Below are 17,566 nucleotides of genomic sequence, written 5' to 3' on the forward strand. Positions count from 1 at the left end.
CCCGCGCTCGCGTGAATTCCGCACGGCTTTCGCTGGAAGCCATCAGCCTTTTTTTTTTGGAAGAGCAGACAAATACCGACCCAGCTTTGCGCCAAGGAAGCGCCAGCCACCAACGGCCCACCTCGTCTTTCTAGCCCGCACTGCAACACCTACGTAAATTTTACTTAAACCAAAAAAAATAAACTTAATTACACGACAATGTCACGTTTATGTGTGAAAGCACGCGACTCAACCTCAGTAATCAGCTTACTGAGTTACAGGCCCCACCGCCCCCACCACTGCACCCCCGCAGCGGGCGGCTGCCGCCCGCAGGCCGCCCCCCCCCCGGCCCCGCAGCCCTGGGCGGCACCATCGCAGGGCTCCTCACAGACGGGGGTGTCCCGGGAGGGCTCAGCCGCTGTTCAGCCGTCTATCCCTCGCTAGGCTGACCCTCCCCTCCCCCCCTCAGCCGCTGGCGAGTGGTACGCTCCGCCGTAGCGTCTGCCCTGCGCGGGCCAATAGGAAGCGGTCTCGAGAAGTTCAAACTCCGGCGGCAGTTGGGCTGCTTCGTTGCTCGCCTGGGTGCGTGCGGACGGGCGCTGAAGGAGCCAGCGGCTGCCCGACGGCTGCGGGGATGGCGGACGAGGGGGCCGTGACGGTTTGCGTGCGTGTACGGCCGCTTATCGCCCGGTGAGGCTCCGTCCCGGCGGGAGGGCCCGAGGGGAGGCCGCAGTGCTGCCCGCGGCCTCGGGGTCCCTCAGCTGCCCTGGGTGTTGCTGGGCCCCCCGCACCTTCAGCTAGGCCCCCGGGAGCGCCGCCACTGCCCTGCGGAGGGGGGAGGCGGGGGCGTAAATGCGGCGTCCCTCCCCGTGGAGGGAGGTGGGAGCCGGAACAAAGGGGGCTGGCGAGGGCCTGGGGGAGAGAGGCTTGTGGTAAGGGGGTGGGCCCGCGTCGTAGGAGCAGAGTGCTGCCCTACTGAGGTTAACAGAATACCTCTTTCAGAGAAAATGCTCTCGAAGATAAAGTGTCACTCCACTGGAAAAGTGAAAATAATACTATTTCTGAAGTGAATGGTACAAAAGTATTCAGTTATGGTAAGAATATGAAAGCAATTATTTTATTTTGATGCTTACATGGACCTTTGTTACGGTCACGTAGTACAGTGTCAGCTAACATTAATGATCTTAGCTCTTTGCAACGTCCCTGAACACTTTTTCCATCTTCATAATTTTGAAGGAGAGCCCTTGGGACATGCAGGATTTCTGTTTTAGTCCATACCAGGAACGTGCTTCTGAAGTCAGCTTCCTGATGGACATTGCTTTCGCTGTTCTGGCTTGTGCTGTAGAGTGGCTTTGGAACACATGAGCTGAATTCTTCTCATGAAGTCCAGTTACAAATGGACTAGACTATGGCTAGTCTAGAGCACTTAGGGACAAGAGGGTGGGGGAACAAAACCCAAAATGGAAAAGTGCCTAATGTGGCTGTTGGGTCTTCATAACTACCTGCCTTTCAGGCTCTTCCTACTGATCCACTCTACTTGTTAGTATGAATGTAGCCACTACACAGACTTCTCAAATTATAGTTTTAATGAAAGCAGGCTCTAAACTAGGAGTTTAACAAATAGCCTGTCTTACCAGGCTTCCAGTCTTCATAGATAAACTGCCCATAACTGGTTTTGGGATTGAATGGGATGACTACTTAACTGTGCTGATTATTCTTATTTTTTTGGCTTGTCTGTTGATTGTATCTTTCTTTGTTCTGGGTTTAATATTCCTTTTTTTAAAAAAGGCCTGCATTACTAGTGTCACAATTACATTTTATGTTTGAATTATCCTATGGACAATCTCATGCCCATTTATTGGATTTGAAATCGGCAATATTGAGTAAGATGGCAGCTTGTTTTTGACTTGCAATACAATGGATTCATGTGTTAATTTTTTTTTTAAGATCGTGTCTTTCACTCAAATGACAACACTCAGCAGTTATATGAAGGTGTAGCTGTTCCGATTATACAGTCAGCTGTGCAAGGTTATAATGGTAAGTTTTAAAACTGTGTTTAAATCCTGTTTGTAATGTATTTCATAAGTAATTAGTAAAATTTAACCATCTTTGTAGGCACAATTTTTGCTTATGGACAGACTGCTTCAGGGAAGACATATACAATGATGGGAAATGAAGATTCTGTGGGCATTATCCCGAAGGCAATTCAACATGTTTTCAAAATTATTTGTGAGGTGAGCAATTTCACTAAATTGAAGCAACCGAAAGGACTATTAATATTTGTGGTTGTTACATAAAAGTTAATTTTAGTATCAAGGAGCTTATGAAGGAAATTTATATTGGATCTTCTGTTGCATTGGACCATGCAGTTGCTTTGCTAGCCTTGCAGAGATGAGTGGTTTAAAAAAATATAATGGGAATCTGTTAGTTGGAATCGGATCGGAACAAAACTGAAGGGGGTTGTTAAACTTGCAAATATAATAAAGCTTGATCACAAGTATAAATAGATGCTCACTCATTAATATGGTAGCTAAACTAATGTGAAGCTTTATGTTTGTTCTGCTATTTTAAAACTTAAAAAAATTAACAGTATTAAAAGACTTTTTAGTTGGAAGAATATGACAAGAAACTTACTTGTTTCAGGCTTTTGAAAGAATCATAGCCTAATTGCTCAATGCTAATAGGAAGTAAGGAGGTGTAAGTTAAAGCAGTGATTTCCAAAACATCATCTGCAGAGCACTTGCTTCTGCTTTGAGGATTTCAGGTAACTGTTACCAGTTCTGTGAAATGGTCACTGCTCCTTTGAGGAGGTGCAGAGTACCTTAGGGGGTCTATAAAACCAACTAAAGTGAAGAAAACTTTCCGTGGTGCTGTAGTCCTTGAGTCCATTGTGCAGCCTTTCCTCACCCCAGTATTCTCTACCAGGGAGGCCAGGGAAGAAGGATGAGTGGCAAAGTAAGTCTAAGCAAGCAAAGACAGAAGACTAGGTACACAGGGAAGAAAGCCTAAGCAGGAGGAAATGGAATATGGAAATGACATTGAAGTGGGAGAACTACTGTCTCGCTTCTGTAGGGCACTTATCTTTTATAACCTGTGAAAAATGATACACCATTAATGCAACTGGAAAGAAGTAGGATAGAAGAAAATTTATTCTATATTTGTAGATGCTAATGTGCGAAGAGGATGGGGGGGAAAGAAATCTGTGGAACAATACCCAAACATATACCTTTGAGTTAAGAATACTTAGATTAACATGTGTTCATTGGTTAGTCTGTTATTTTTTCTTTTTTCCTTTTTTTTTTCTTTGAACCTTAGATTCCGGATAGAGAATTCTTGCTAAGGGTTTCTTACATGGAAATCTACAATGAAACCATTACAGACTTGCTCTGTGATATCAGGAAAAAGAAGCCTCTGGGAATTCGTGAGGATGTTAATGTAAGTGGATGTTATGTAGTGTAAGTATTGTATTTGCTTGAAGTAAAGTAGTAGTTAAAAAAGCCTTCAGAGACATCTAGTTAAACTGTTTCGTGTCAAATTGTGTAATCATTATCTTCAGAATTAGCAGAAGGACACTTGATGTAGTAGAATAACAACAGTGAAGTTGGGCTTGCTGATGCTGGTTTACCTTTATAGATGTTTGTAAAAGTAGACTTAACCTCTTAAGGTTTTCCAGGAATTATATTTTATTTAACTTTGACAGTGAATACTTGGGAGTTGTTTAGCTAGTAAAACCTACACTGACATGATATTAAGCTTCTAGCTCAATGTGTTAGTCTTCAACAGATACATAGGGTTAATTTAATACTATCTTCATCCTAGATACACTTCTATTGTAATCATAGAATAACCATCAGACTAGAACTATTCAGTAAGATGATCACAAGGGGAAAAGAAATCTATGTTAATGTCATCTTCAGTTTCTTTAAGTTTTGTAGAAAATAATGAAAAATGGTAGTTTGTTGTTTGGTGGTTTGGTTGTTTTGTTATTTTCCTTTTGATGCTCTAAACTCTCAATGCTTTTGGAACTTGGGGGAAAAAGGGAGGCTTATCAGTTGTATGATTATGAACTTGTAACATTTACTGAGAATTATACTCCTGGATTCCCTCAGAAAATGTCCAGAAGGATATTTCACTTACCAGTTTTATTTTTAGGAAACTTTCCAAATCTCTGTTTAATTTTTGTGCTTTTAGGCTACAGTTCTGATAAAAGTTTAAACTTTCCCCATCACATGTGTTCAGAGAAAAAAGACTGATGTTGCTTCCTTTTTAAGAAGGAAGCAAACTGGAATAAATACCATAATAATTGTTGGTAATGTTAACTTAATATATTGAAGTGAGTTTCAGAATTCAGTAAATTTTATTACTGGTTTTGTTCTTAAGAGGAATACTTATGTAGAAGATCTGATTGAAGAGGTGGTGGTTGCCCCAGAACAAGTTATGGAATGGATCAGAAAAGGAGAAAGTAAGTTGTTTACCCAATGTCAGCTGGTATCTTAGAAAAGCATTGATGAATTGGGTATATCTAGAATCATGGGGTATCTCTTTGAGATCATATTCAGAAATCGATGTTTTTCAGATAGTTTAAAAATTGTGCTTTTTGTCTGTTTTATCCAGTTTATCGGAATATAACCAAAAGTATTCCAATATTGCTTTTTGACAGAAAATCGCCATTATGGAGAAACAAAAATGAATGAACACAGCAGCCGCTCTCACACTATCTTCAGAATGGTAAAAACTTTTTCATTTTTAGGAGGGTTTTTATTGTTGTCAAAGTGACAAAAACTTCATTGCAATCTCTTCCAGATCATTGAAAGTAGAGAACGAAGTGACCCTGCAAATGCAAACTGTGATGGAGCAGTGATGGTATCCCACTTGGTAAGCTGTACTCCAAGAAGTTACTAAGTTAAGGCATTTAAGTAGAGAATTTACTGTTACTGCTCGTTTGAGAGAATAATGTTACTTGTAATGATGTTACAAGCATGCTTTGTTGCTAATGTCTAGCAGATGTTTCTTAAACAGAAATCATGTTTCTGATCATCTGTATAGAGGGAGGTTCCTGGGGTGTTATCTAGAGGCTATCTTCCCACTGAAGGGTATTCCAATGTGGGAGTAGTTCCTAGAAAATTCATGCTGGACTGGGGAATGTTATGCCCCTCCCAGGAGCAGAGGGGCTATTGTCAGTACTCGTGCATTTCCTTAAACACAGCTTCCCCTACAATTGTTCCTGGCCACTGACAAGCCCAGTGAAATAACCTGTGAAGTGGATAAAAGGTTTCTCTTACCCTCACATTTAGTTGTTGTCAAAAGAACATGTGGCCTACAGCTGCAATGGCCAGAAGATTCATTTTTTTCAAAAGTAACCCCACTTGGCATCTGTTGGATGCATTACTAGTGTATGAAATATCCTAAGCTGGGGGGAATACACTACTGATCTCTAGGGGAGTGTTTTGCTTTCTGAAGCCTTCTCTATCCAGCCTTTCCCTGATGCTCAGAAATTAATCCAGATCAGCTGGAGGAATGAAACCAATGTGAAAGCATTAGAGCTTGCTAAAATCTGCTTTGAGCACTCTGAAGAAGAGTTGGGAATAGCATTATGGCAATCACATGCATTTTGGAACAAGCTTTCTGTTCTGGCTTCATGTGAAAAAGCTCTGGGATCTGAATGTAAACACTCCTCATGCAGTATCTGAGCAAACTACTGCCCACTCTTTTTCTCACCATAGCTTAGGGGATCTGCTTTTCCTACACTACCTTCTACCCTGTCTTTGTTCCAACTGACTTTATAGTAACCTCTACTAACAGAGCAGGGAGAGGGGTTTTCTGGCCTTCTTGATCTGTTGCTGCTTGGCAGAATTAGTACAGGATTTTATTCTTCTGAAACGGAAAGCAATTAAAGTGAGGGCTACTTCCTCAGGCAAATCATTATGGGATGCTATGAAGTTCTAGTTGAGTTTGAACCACATAGTGAGCCTTTTCCTTTGGTATTTATTTTCATTTCCTTATCCCCACAATGACAAGCAAGGAGACACATACAGCTGATGTGGGACAGGGTGCTAGCTAATCTCATGTAGGCTCTCTTTCCCATGAAAGATTAGACCAGACTATCTGTGATTCTGTGAAGCTTCCTACAGCCTGAGTCTGTAGTTAACGCTTCTGTATTGAGAAACTGTGTTTATAGTTTTGTTACTGAGGGTAGGGGGAATTGCACTACAAGTTTGAAATACTGACCAGGGTGGTATAGTAGAGTTTATATAAACCTACTTTATGTCCTTATGTACCTTGAAAGTATTGTTGGTACATGTGTCATAGCTATGGATTGCTTCCAATAATGACAGACCTCTTGCTTTTTTTCGAAGTGTAACTTTAGTTTATGAAATTCTTAGCAGAGATTTAAGAGGATCTAAAATTCAGTTGCCTCAGAACTAACCTGTGTAATATTTAATGAATTTGCAGAACTTGGTAGACCTGGCGGGCAGTGAAAGAGCTAGTCAAACAGGATCTGAAGGTGGGTGTTAAGTGATGCTCTCCTGATGACCTATTCTGTTAATTAACCCTTGGGAGACACTACAGTAGAAAGGAAATTATTTGATCTATGTGCTATTGTGTTACTTATTGTTTATAAATCTTTTTTCACCTTGGTAGGGGATCTACCTGTGAAAAATACTGAAAATGCTGTAAAGTGCAAAAAAATTAGGCAGTAATATGGCTTTTTTTTGAATAGCAGGTCCAGTAACAGTCATGTGCTGAACTAATAGGACAGAGATGAATCAGTAAAGATTCACCTGTAGTAAAGAAATCATTAGGATCTTGTAGGGACTCATATGTAAAGGTGAAGAGTGAATAGGTGGCTCACTCTTTAGCTAAGAGGAAGCTTGGTTGTTAACAATGACAGCATGAAGCTGCACAAAAATGCCTTTAGCATTAAAAAAAGTGATCAGAGAAGAACACAAGTTAATATTCTCTCTCACAGGGAATAATTAATTCAAAAGTTGTATCTAAGGTTGGTTTGTTATACTTACACATGTAAATATGGGCATTTGCAAAATTTAAACGGGAAGCAAAATTAAAGTTCTTATGGCCCCACCTACTTACACTGTAAAGATTATTAATGTTTATTTGTGATAGATTACTATCCTATTTTGATGTGTTTTGGCTATTATAAAGGATTTGATACTGGCTGCTGATGGGTCATAGTGTATTGTGGCACTTGAGATTTAACTCCTGGATTATCCCTCTGATGATAATATCACACACAAGCTTAACAGGTTGACAATGTATCTTAATGTTTTAAATTTTTCAAAAAAAAAAATAAAATTACTATGTGGTACCTAGGTGTCCGACTGAAAGAAGGCTGCAATATAAACCGGAGCTTGTTCATTCTGGGTCAAGTTATCAAAAAACTTTGTGATGACCCTTCTGGGTAAGGACTTGTGTTCGTATACTCGTTTTAAGATAACTTCCTAATAAAAAAAGAAATTTCAATGCTTTATGTATAACCCTATTTTATGCAGGTAACTATTTCAAATAACTTGTTACCTGTAGAAAAGGTATTTACTGTGTTTTTTCTATACAAAGACATGAATTCTTTCTTCACCCCCCTTTTTTTCCATCAGCTTCATAAATTACAGAGACAGCAAACTGACTCGAATTCTGCAAAATTCACTTGGAGGAAATGCGAAGACAGTTATTATTTGTACAGTTACTCCTGTTTCTTTTGATGAAACTCTCAGTACTCTTCAGGTAAAACTTCTCACCTGTTTTCAAGCATCATTCTGACTCAAGGTTTCATTGTAGATGGGTTGGAGAGGTAGAACACATAATCTGCTGGATCTGTAGTCACTTGAATTTTCTAAAGGTCCTCTGTGGACTTGGATCTTGAAATATTTGTTTTGTGCACAGCATCTTTTCCCAGTCATTATCTTGTACTAGGCTGTCTAACTAGAGCTTTCTGGCAGTTGGAACAAAGCTCCTTCTCTCAACTTGCAGGCAGGAGATAACCTCATGTGTTCTCATTTGCCTTTTTCAAACACAGTTAGAATTACAAGTCTTTCCTAGCATAAGATGTTAAGACAGGCCCTACAGGAAAGCAGGGTAATTGAACTATTCATGAACTGTAATTTTTTAGGTATGATTGTCTTCCTTTTTGCTTGTCTTTTGAGCTTTTTATTAAATGAAAAATAACCCAGTATATTTTTGCTTAAATGTTAGGCTTTACTTTTTAGTTATTAATATCCAAGAAAGAAAACTTACATTTTCAAAGCTTAGAATACATGAAAAATAAGTAAATGTAGATATTTGTCTTTTATAAGTTGCTATTTAATAAACTGTCCCTTTAATTCTGTTGGGAAATATGAGATGGAATGTCTTTTGATAGTTGTTCTCTAACTATTGTCCATGAGAAAATGTTCTTCCAGTTTGCCAATACAGCCAAAAGAATGAAGAATACTCCGAAAGTCAATGAAGTACTCGATGATGATGCCCTGCTGAAGAGATATCGCAAAGAAATTCTGGATTTGAAAAAGCAGCTGGAGGAAGTATGTAACAAACTTATTAAAATTAATCTATCCTTAGTACTGATAGCTATTTGGAAAAGTTTTAAACCAAAACTGGTTAAATTTGGAAGGATAGGTAAACTGTTTAAAGTGATATCTATTCTCTCAATAGAAATGATGATGTGAAATTTAGAACGACCAATGACAGTCAATATATCTGTGTGAAAGCTAACACTGAATGAGATCAGCTAACTGAATTCCTTTCTTTCTGTATATAACATATACAAGAAACAGAAATCTGTCATGCCTTATAGCACACTGTAATATTGGAATAATTAATTGCAATATAAGAAGTTATTGAATGTCAGTTAAACATTCCAACTTAGTTCGTATTTTTCCCCCTTCCTGATATTTAACTTTAGCTTCAGTTGCAAGAACTTACAACTGTGTAAGATCACTGGCAAAACTTATGTCACGTATAGGCAGAAGATAAGTTTCAAAAATGAAATGTAGTAACTTCCAACCAAACTGTAGTCTCTCAGGTGTTCATCTTTCTCTAAAAATGCATGGAGTTGTGGAGCAATCTTGCAGGTCTTGTTAGAGCACAGATCATAAAAGATAAAGCACAGGAAAATCACAATTCTGAACATACTGTTTTGGTGAATCAAATCAGCAAAACATACTTTTTTTTCCCTAAATAAAAAAAGTTGTCACAGGGAAAATTTTAGGAAAAAATAACTGACCTCTTAACTTTAAAAAGAATTAATTTGCAATATAAAGCTGCACCTAGAAGTGTTTGCTGTCTTCTGAGACAGTAAGTAGTAAAGAAAGTACTTAATTCAGTTCAGAAGAGTTTGTTGGAAAATCCCATGTGAACTTTAAATTACTCTAAAGTATTGTAAGCTTGTGATAATTGTCGAAAAACCCCAGCTTTACAACAGAATAAATTCTGAGTCCTTTGAATTTTAAGAGTAGCTTGCTGTTATTTGACAATTGAATTGTAGTTCTCAGAGTTTCAGGCTTCTGGCACCATGGGTAGGGCATCTTAAACTGTTACACTTGAAAGAATGCCTTTTTTGTCCCCAGAAAAATCTGAGGTTGTATTGTTTTAGGGATTTTTGACCCGTTTAAATACTATGTTTACAGGTACACTGTAGACTAAATTTGTCAGTGTCATTGTTGAAAATTAAAGACATCTTTTCCAGACTTAAAAGAATATATGTGTAGTTGGTTTTAAATATTAGTAATTATGTAATTCTGTAGGAGTAATTTGTGCTCTTAAAATGTCAGTTTGATTAATACTCTTTTTATGGAAGGTGTCTTCAAAGACACAAATTCATGCAATGGAAAAAGACCAGTTGGCCCAGCTGTTGGAGGAAAAAAATTCTCTTCAAAAAGTACAGGAAGATAGAATACGAAACTTAACGGAGATGCTGGTGACATCTGCCTCCTTTTCCTCAAAACAGAATGCTAAAGTAAGCACCTGTTCTAGATCTTATTTGTTAACTCTGAAATACTTTGCAAAAGGTAATATTAAATACATAGGATCATATTGACAATGAAGAGTAAGTTTGATAGGCAGTTTTCATGTAACTTTTCTTCTTTTTAAAGGGGTAACTTTTAAAATAACTTCTGAGTGAGTACCAATTCAATGTCGCCTTGCAGTGAACAAACTGCAGAGACTTTTGCTTTCAAATTCTTATGCCATAGTTTAATTTTGAAGAACCTGCAAAACACTGTCTAGTTAGCTGCTGGTACTGTTACAGAACTAACCTAATTCGACATCTACTCTCAGTGCTTTGTTTGTATTACTTTTTCTGTAAATACTTTTTTAAAGACCAAGAGAAGAAGAAGAGTTACTTGGGCTCCTGGTAAAATAAACCAGGCGAATGTAAGCTATTTTGAAGACTTTGAAAACCCAAGGCTGACTGAAACAAAAAAAATGAAGATGTCCCTGTCAGCACTACCAGACATGGAGGACTGTAAGTATCTTCAGGAAAAAATAAGGAAACTCTGCTTTGAAATAAAAAATAGTCCCTTTTCAATAAATCTATGTTAAAAAGAAAATTAACTTGCTTTTTAAATACAAAAGCTACATTTAGTTGGCATTATACTACTCAACTATATTCCATGAACCTAGTTTTGAAAGGGTTACCTGTGGCCCATAAGGAAATTACATTTGTCTGCCAGCAAGGCATGCTGCCTGGAAGGGAAGTGGTTTTAGCACAATAATAGTGGTAGTTCTTGCGCTGGAAGTAAGGTTCATCTTATTTAAAAAGTGGGAGCATGAGTCTTACTATCCCAGGAGAAATAACGTGTAGCAAATTGCTGTTGGATAACTTTGCAAGCATTACTTAGTTTCCCAAAGGGAAAAAGTTTACTCTCTGATATCACACAAAAAAAGGCAAAAAACCACCAAATGTCCCTGTGCACACTTTTCCATGGAATTATTTTGGGGGTTTTCTCCCCTCTTCTGGATATTGAGCTTTTAGTTTGTTAAAACCAAAGGTAAGAGCTGTTGAGGTAAAAGGCACAGTCTAAAAATACTTCTGCAATCCAGCCTACTCCAACCCCCCATTCTCTTGTATAAAGTACCCAAAGTTATTCTTAACACAGACTATCCATCCAGACCATGTTCTCTCCACCGGAAGGGACGTGTGTGAAATTCCTAAACAAGAACAGAAAGGTGTTACTCAAAGATCAGATTGAGATACAGAGAAATTCAAGGACTTACTAGAGGAGCGAGGGATAAAGAAAGTTGAACTGAAGACAAGAGAACAGTTGTTGCTGAATTGCATCTCCTTATAGCTTTATTTAACCTATCCTTCTGTCAAGCTTTTTTGCTTGTGTGTGGATTTTGGTTTTGTTTTTTTTTTCTGTATGGGGGGGTGGTGCTTTTTTCTTTAAATCTTGCAAGGCACTGTTAAGTGGTTCCTCTCTTGGAACGTAAACACTTTTCCTAGTCTATAGTTAAGTATATATTCTGGATTTGTTTAGTATTTATTAACTTGTGATAAGGTGGTTCGCACAAGTATAGGAACTGGCCTTCAGTGTTGTTCCCTTTCATAAGAGAAAATCACAAGATTCAGAAGTCCTACTTGGTGTGCTATATCTTTGCTGTTGAATGATTGTTTCCAATGTGATAAAATCCTTTGATAAGAAAATAATTCTTGATGTTCAGTTTAAAATCTACTGCTACTCTATTTTTTAATACAGCTTTCTTTTCAGCTATGCTAGAGAATTCTGAACATGACAACCAATGTCTGATGGCTCTTGATGAAAACTCGGGTGTAGAATGGACTGCTGGACCTAACATGAATTGGGTAACATCATCTATTTTGGTTGTCTAATACGGTGCATATACATTATAGGCTTCTCACTCTTCTGTAGAAGACAATATTCTTCTCTGTCTGAAGAACTATTACAACTAGTTAGAAAGTAAGTCTCTTGGTCACCTCTGAAGCTGTGGGATGGTTCTAAGTCTATGGTTTTGGGGTGAATGATCCAGTAAGCTTTGGTATTTAAACAGGACTGGGCATGAAAAGACAAGCAACCAGGAATATAATACTAAACTTGTAGATCAGTTAACTAAGAGCAGGTCTTTTTCTAGACTCAGAGAGACTTTGAAGAATCCGTGCAACTCTGTGAAGCATTAGCACTAGAAAAGGTAAGTCTGTTCTGTATTTTCTAGAAATAAGACTGACATTCCAACAACAACTTCTAAAGGTTCTTGTGCTGCTTCTTCAGGATATGGCTGTAAATGAGGTCAATGTCCTGCAAGCTAACTTCAATAACCTAGTATTGGAAAATGAGCAGTTGAAATTAGAAATAAATGAAATGAAGGAGAAGCTGAAGGAAAAAATAGAAATGGATGAGTTTGAAGCACTGGAAAAACAAACACAGAAAGATCATGAGGTAAGGTGCATGGAAATAAATGCAGAGATAAGAATTCTGTATGCTCAAGTGTTTTCTAGAGTTTATTCAGTGTACATGTACTTGGATGTTGGTTCACAAATAGATGGTGTTATAAGCTATGTTCAGCCACAGAATAAATGAACCCAGGATTTAACCTGGATTTACATAGCGGAAAATTCAGACTTAAATTTTTGTGGAGTCACATACTGAAGTCTGGTTAAACATATTTGTGTATGTGTATATATGTACCCATATATTATTTTTATCTATGTGTGATTTGAATTACACTCTAGACTTCTGAGACAGTTGTTTTACTGCGTCAAAACACTACTAAAAATGTATTTACGTTTTCACATATTTCTTGTGCAAAACATCTTGGTGTACAATCCAAGATAGCTCTGGTTTTTGGTAATCCATTAAACTATGAGCATTAACTTTTAACATATTTTTCAACTTAGTCACAAAATATTTTAAAATAATAGTGTGAATAGTGATGTCTGTGGAAAATTGTATTTTGTGCCAGGAAGTCAGAAAAGACAAACCTACCTACTGGATAACTTATAGGAAATGCTGACTTTCAGTTCTCTTTACCTCCTTGTGCTGTTAGTGGAGATGTACCTTGTTTGTCAAAATGTTTTATGTTCTGGTTCTGTAACTAGGTTCTAGCTGCCCAAGGGCTAGACTATGAGATAAGTCACAGCTAAAAAAAAAACAAACCCAAAAAAAAACCCCAACAAATTGAGATACTGACATGGATGTTTTATTCCATTTCTTTCCTGATGCCTTCTCTGCTGATTACTTGTACATGCTAGTCTGTTGAATATCTCCTGACCATGCAGCTAAGGTTGAACCTGAAGTTAGATCCTTTTGCATTGATGATTCAGGTTACAATTTAACAAAATCACCTCTCATTTCCATTGTCTTTCCCACAAAGATTTATGGATCTATAAGAAATTATGATTTAGCTTGTGTTTAAGACTCTTTTTAGAAGACCCTAAAGTAGACTAATTGTGCAAACTTCATTCTCAGCCAACACTTAACAAATCCTGTTAGTTTTCCCTGCAAAGCTTTTGTGTATCTAATAAGAGATACAGTGTTCTAAAGTAGTTTCGATTTAGAATTGGTTTTGAATGATTCTTGTTTTCAGATATGTATCTGAAGATAGTCCATATAACGTAGGCGTTTGTTGATACCCATGTAGCAGATTAATTACAGCAATACTGAAAAGTCATATACTTCACTAAATATCTTTGTTGAAATCCATCAGTTTAAATCACTGGTGATATAGACAGGTAAACTGTTGTTCTGAATAATGACATTAAATGACTTCTGACAGTAGTATTGTACCATATCTTCAACCATCCTCTGATTTTAAGATTATAGATGGGGTTTTCTTCTTGCTATACTCCTAACTATATAGAAATACTCACAGGAGAGTGCTTGTTTCAAAGCAGAAGTACTTGTAGATGAGTGCTTTTTGTAAAGCTTTGCTAACAAAGACTAAAAGAAAAGGGTTCTTCAATTTTAGAAGTGCTTTTCTATCTAGTCTTCTACTTGTGCCTCCTTTCAGAGGATGCCGCTGAATGTGTTCATGGCTTGCTGTACCACAATTTTGGCACCTGCTCGTTCTTGTCAGTGAACAGATTAAATCAGATATATGCACTGCATCACAAAAAGCAGCTTAACATGACTAGAATTTGAAGTGTCATACCTGCACAATTTCTACATTAAATGCTTTGATCGTGTTGCTCTTGCTTCTTGAGCTGTTGCAGATTAAATTGTACTGGAGTCCTTTCTAATTACTGGGAAGATAAAACAGCTTTGCATCTCATCTCTCCATTTGAAATAATATGTAGCAACTTGCTTTGTAGCTGTTATGATGTGTGAGTGTATATACGGTTTGCCCACTAACAGAAAACACAAGATAGACTTTGCCTATTTTCATGGTGTTGGCAACTAAAATTGGTGTGGGTGCTTTCTAACATCCTCTGCAATTCTGCTTCAATTTGCTCCACAGATACAGCTAATGCATGAAATTACCAACTTAAAGACTCTAGTTTCAAATGCTGAAGTGTACAATGAGGAACTTGAGGTGAGCTTGTCAATAAATTTACATGCAATGAGACTTGTATGAAATGTACTTGTTCTGTTTATCTTTAAATACTGTATCTGCTGAGGTTAGCCTTACCAGCTGTAAGGAGGTTGTGTCTAAAACCCATGAATGCTTACTATGTACAAAGCAGGCTTTTTGTTAAATTCTTACCTGAAAAACCAATCTGGGCACTAGAATCTTCCTTCTCCATTTTTTTTCTCCAACTTTTAGGCAGAAATAAACTCCAAACTGGAAGAGCTGAAAGAGAAAGACAACAAAATAAAGATGTTGCAGAATTCTGTGGAAGAATTGCAGACAGCAGGAGCGGAAAAAAAGGACACATCTTTTTCAGTGGTAAACTTGAGTTTTCTGCTGGGTTGAGAGATGGTTTTGGTTTTGTTGGAGATGGGTTAAATTTAGGTATGACTTTGGTATAATTTAATCTGCTTCCCTACAGATGTTAGAAAATTTTTTTACAAAGCTTAAAATGTCAGTTATTATATTAACAGACAGCAGTACTCTGAAGTAAAATTATGGGAAATGCTGCCCTTTATCCCACCTCTCAAATGAGCCTGCTGCTGTTCCTTTTAGAGTAAACTTACCAAGTTTTCTGAGCCTGTATTTACATTTTAACCACATTATAATGAACACACTTGCTTTATTATGGCTATATATTTTTTTGATTTCTTTGAGTATTTCTGTGTCTTTCAGGGAGATTCTGATAAGCTAATTGAGGAAATTCAGCAGCTGAAGAAATCACTCTTAGATAGTGAAACCATAGCCTTGGATGCCAAAAAAGAATCTGCTTTTCTCAGAACTGAAAACTTGGAGCTGAAGGAGAAGATGGCAAGTACTTGTTAAACTGCCTTTATAGCTGTGCAAAATCCTTTTAAGGGCTTGTCTGCTCCCAGACTAGTGAAGAGGGCAATAGATAAAGACAATATGGAGAAAGCTAATGACTCATGCTTCAAGTAATGTTTTTATTGGGGAATTTGTGGAAAACGGGTCTTCAAGAGGAAGTTAAAAAGAGAATAAGAGGCTTCTTCCACAGGAGTGGGTGGCTGGTTTTAGGTTTACCTAGAGAGAGAGAGCGTGTGCAAATAAACAGTCTTTAGGAAGTTATTAGGACATAAGACTCCAAACCTACTTTTACCAGAGAACAAAACAGAGTAAGAGATTTGAACTCAGAAGTGGGATGGAGCTTACTTTGAGCTTTGAAGGACTAAAGTTGAAATAATAAAGCAGTTATGGCCCTGACCTGTGCAGTATGTTTTGTTATAGGATTCTGACAGGAATGCAGTTGTTAAATTGTTGCTTATTCTGCCATATTTATCGAGGCCAAAGTTGTTCAGGGTGACAACAGGAAATGTGACAGATGCACTATTTAAATGTTAAGCAAGTAGACTTTTAATTTTGTGTGTGAACTGCTTGTTTTGTTTTCCTGAAGAATGAACTCTTAAATAATTACAAGCAAATGCAAAAGGATATTCAAGTCTATCAAAGCCAAATAGAAGCAGGAAAAATCAGTTACAAAAAAATGCAAGCTGACTTGCAGAAAGAGTTGCAGTATGTATTTCAAGAAAACACAAGGCTTACTTCACTGATGGAGGGCAAAGTTCCAAAAGGTACTGTTTCAGGTGGTGCTTCTTTCCCCCTCCCCCTCTCCTCCCTTTCCCTCATAATGGCAGAGGGATAGGGAAGACTTTGGCTCTTGTATTCTCAAATGCTTGGAGCTTCTGTCAATATAAAAATATTAGTATCTGGTACTGCTGGCACATAGTAACTGCTTTAGCACTTTCTTGAACTATTTGGAAAACAGCAACTTACGAAATGTTTTGTATTTCATATAAAGACAGTCAAGTTAACAAAGGCTGTCAGGGAGAATCTAAAATAAAGTGGATGTCAACTTGTTGACCAGTTGACAAGGTGACCAAATTCAGACCAGTAGTTTCATTTTTAATTGTTGGCTATTGTAAAATACACTTTTCTAGAATTGTATTGACATGACATCTAGAACGCATTATAAATCTGCTTAATTTAAAACATGCTTTTCTTCTCTCATACTTTCTTATTAATCTAAACTTGTTAATTCTCTAGATTTGCTCTGTCTTGTGGAGCAGGAAAAAAAGACCGTTGACTTAAAAGCAGAACTAGAAAAAGCATTGAAAGAGAATGCTCTTCTACAAAAACAAGTAAATGAGCTATCAGAATTTCAGTCTTTACCAAATACTGTTGAGATGCAGCAGAAAGAGGTAAAAAAAAAATTCACTTTTCCTTTTATTTTTGTTGTACATGACGTAATGTATTAATGGAGGCCTATTGGAAATGAAGTTTTAAAGCCAAAAGTTGGCTTGAATCAAATAACCTGAGATTTTACAACTAAGTTCATTAAATACCTGAGGAACAATAATTTAATATTTGCACCTAGGAATAAATTTAAGATCACATGTTTAGTCACAAAGTCTACTACAATTAATAGGGAATTTCTAGTCCAACATTTGCCTGCCTGTTTGTCTTGGGTCACCACTGATAATTGTGTGTATATGTATCATGACGTTTGATCCTGGTTTACTATTCTAAAACTGAATTTTTGTTTAATTGGGTAAAGAGAAAATAGAAAATTTCAAGACCTCTTAGCAGAAAAGCTGCTTGAAGTGAGAGATTCAACTTGCAAATTCTGGAAAACTTGTAAAGAAACTTTTCTGTTTCTTGGCAGGTCAGGGCTTAGTAAACTGAGTTTGCTATAAATGTGTCTTAAAGGGTCTATTTGCAAAAGCTTTCTAGGTTTCTTTATCACAGAATGGTGGGGGTTGGAAGGGGCCTATGCAGGTCATCCAGTCCAACCTGCCTGCTAAAGCAGGTTCACCTACAGCAGGTTGCACAGGACTGCAACCAGGTGGGTTTTGAGTATCTCCAGGGAAGGAGACTCCACAGCCTCCCTGGGCAGCCTGTTCCAGTGCTCTGCCACCCGCAGAGTAAAGAAGTCTTTCCTCATGTTCAGGTGGAACTTCCTGTGCTCCAGTTTGTACCTGTTGCCCCTTGTCCTGTTGCTGGGCACCACTGAGAAGAGCCTGGCCCCATCCTCTTG

General features: G+C 37.8%; 1 protein-coding gene across 1 annotated transcript in view; it reads left to right on the top strand.

Moving 5' to 3' along the window:
- The first annotated feature begins 613 nt into the window (after positions 1-613).
- Positions 614-17,566, top strand: part of CENPE (centromere protein E) — a 36,937-nt gene continuing 19,984 nt past the window's right edge. The window contains exons 1-22 of the mRNA XM_086464238.1: positions 614-669; positions 982-1,073; positions 1,927-2,016; positions 2,095-2,213; positions 3,295-3,414; positions 4,360-4,441; positions 4,640-4,707; positions 4,783-4,854; positions 6,433-6,484; positions 7,312-7,399; positions 7,593-7,719; positions 8,394-8,513; positions 9,788-9,946; positions 10,309-10,453; positions 11,700-11,794; positions 12,082-12,138; positions 12,219-12,386; positions 14,404-14,478; positions 14,710-14,832; positions 15,190-15,324; positions 15,926-16,103; positions 16,576-16,730. Of these exons, the coding sequence (XP_086320364.1) occupies positions 614-669; positions 982-1,073; positions 1,927-2,016; positions 2,095-2,213; positions 3,295-3,414; positions 4,360-4,441; positions 4,640-4,707; positions 4,783-4,854; positions 6,433-6,484; positions 7,312-7,399; positions 7,593-7,719; positions 8,394-8,513; positions 9,788-9,946; positions 10,309-10,453; positions 11,700-11,794; positions 12,082-12,138; positions 12,219-12,386; positions 14,404-14,478; positions 14,710-14,832; positions 15,190-15,324; positions 15,926-16,103; positions 16,576-16,730 (2,376 nt within the window). The remainder of the gene's footprint in view (positions 670-981; positions 1,074-1,926; positions 2,017-2,094; positions 2,214-3,294; positions 3,415-4,359; positions 4,442-4,639; positions 4,708-4,782; positions 4,855-6,432; positions 6,485-7,311; positions 7,400-7,592; positions 7,720-8,393; positions 8,514-9,787; positions 9,947-10,308; positions 10,454-11,699; positions 11,795-12,081; positions 12,139-12,218; positions 12,387-14,403; positions 14,479-14,709; positions 14,833-15,189; positions 15,325-15,925; positions 16,104-16,575; positions 16,731-17,566) is intronic.

The sequence above is a fragment of the Leptosomus discolor genome, chromosome 4 (assembly GCF_034619465.1).
Source record: "Leptosomus discolor isolate bLepDis1 chromosome 4, bLepDis1.hap2, whole genome shotgun sequence".
In the NCBI taxonomy this organism is placed as follows: Eukaryota; Metazoa; Chordata; class Aves; order Leptosomiformes; family Leptosomidae; genus Leptosomus; species Leptosomus discolor.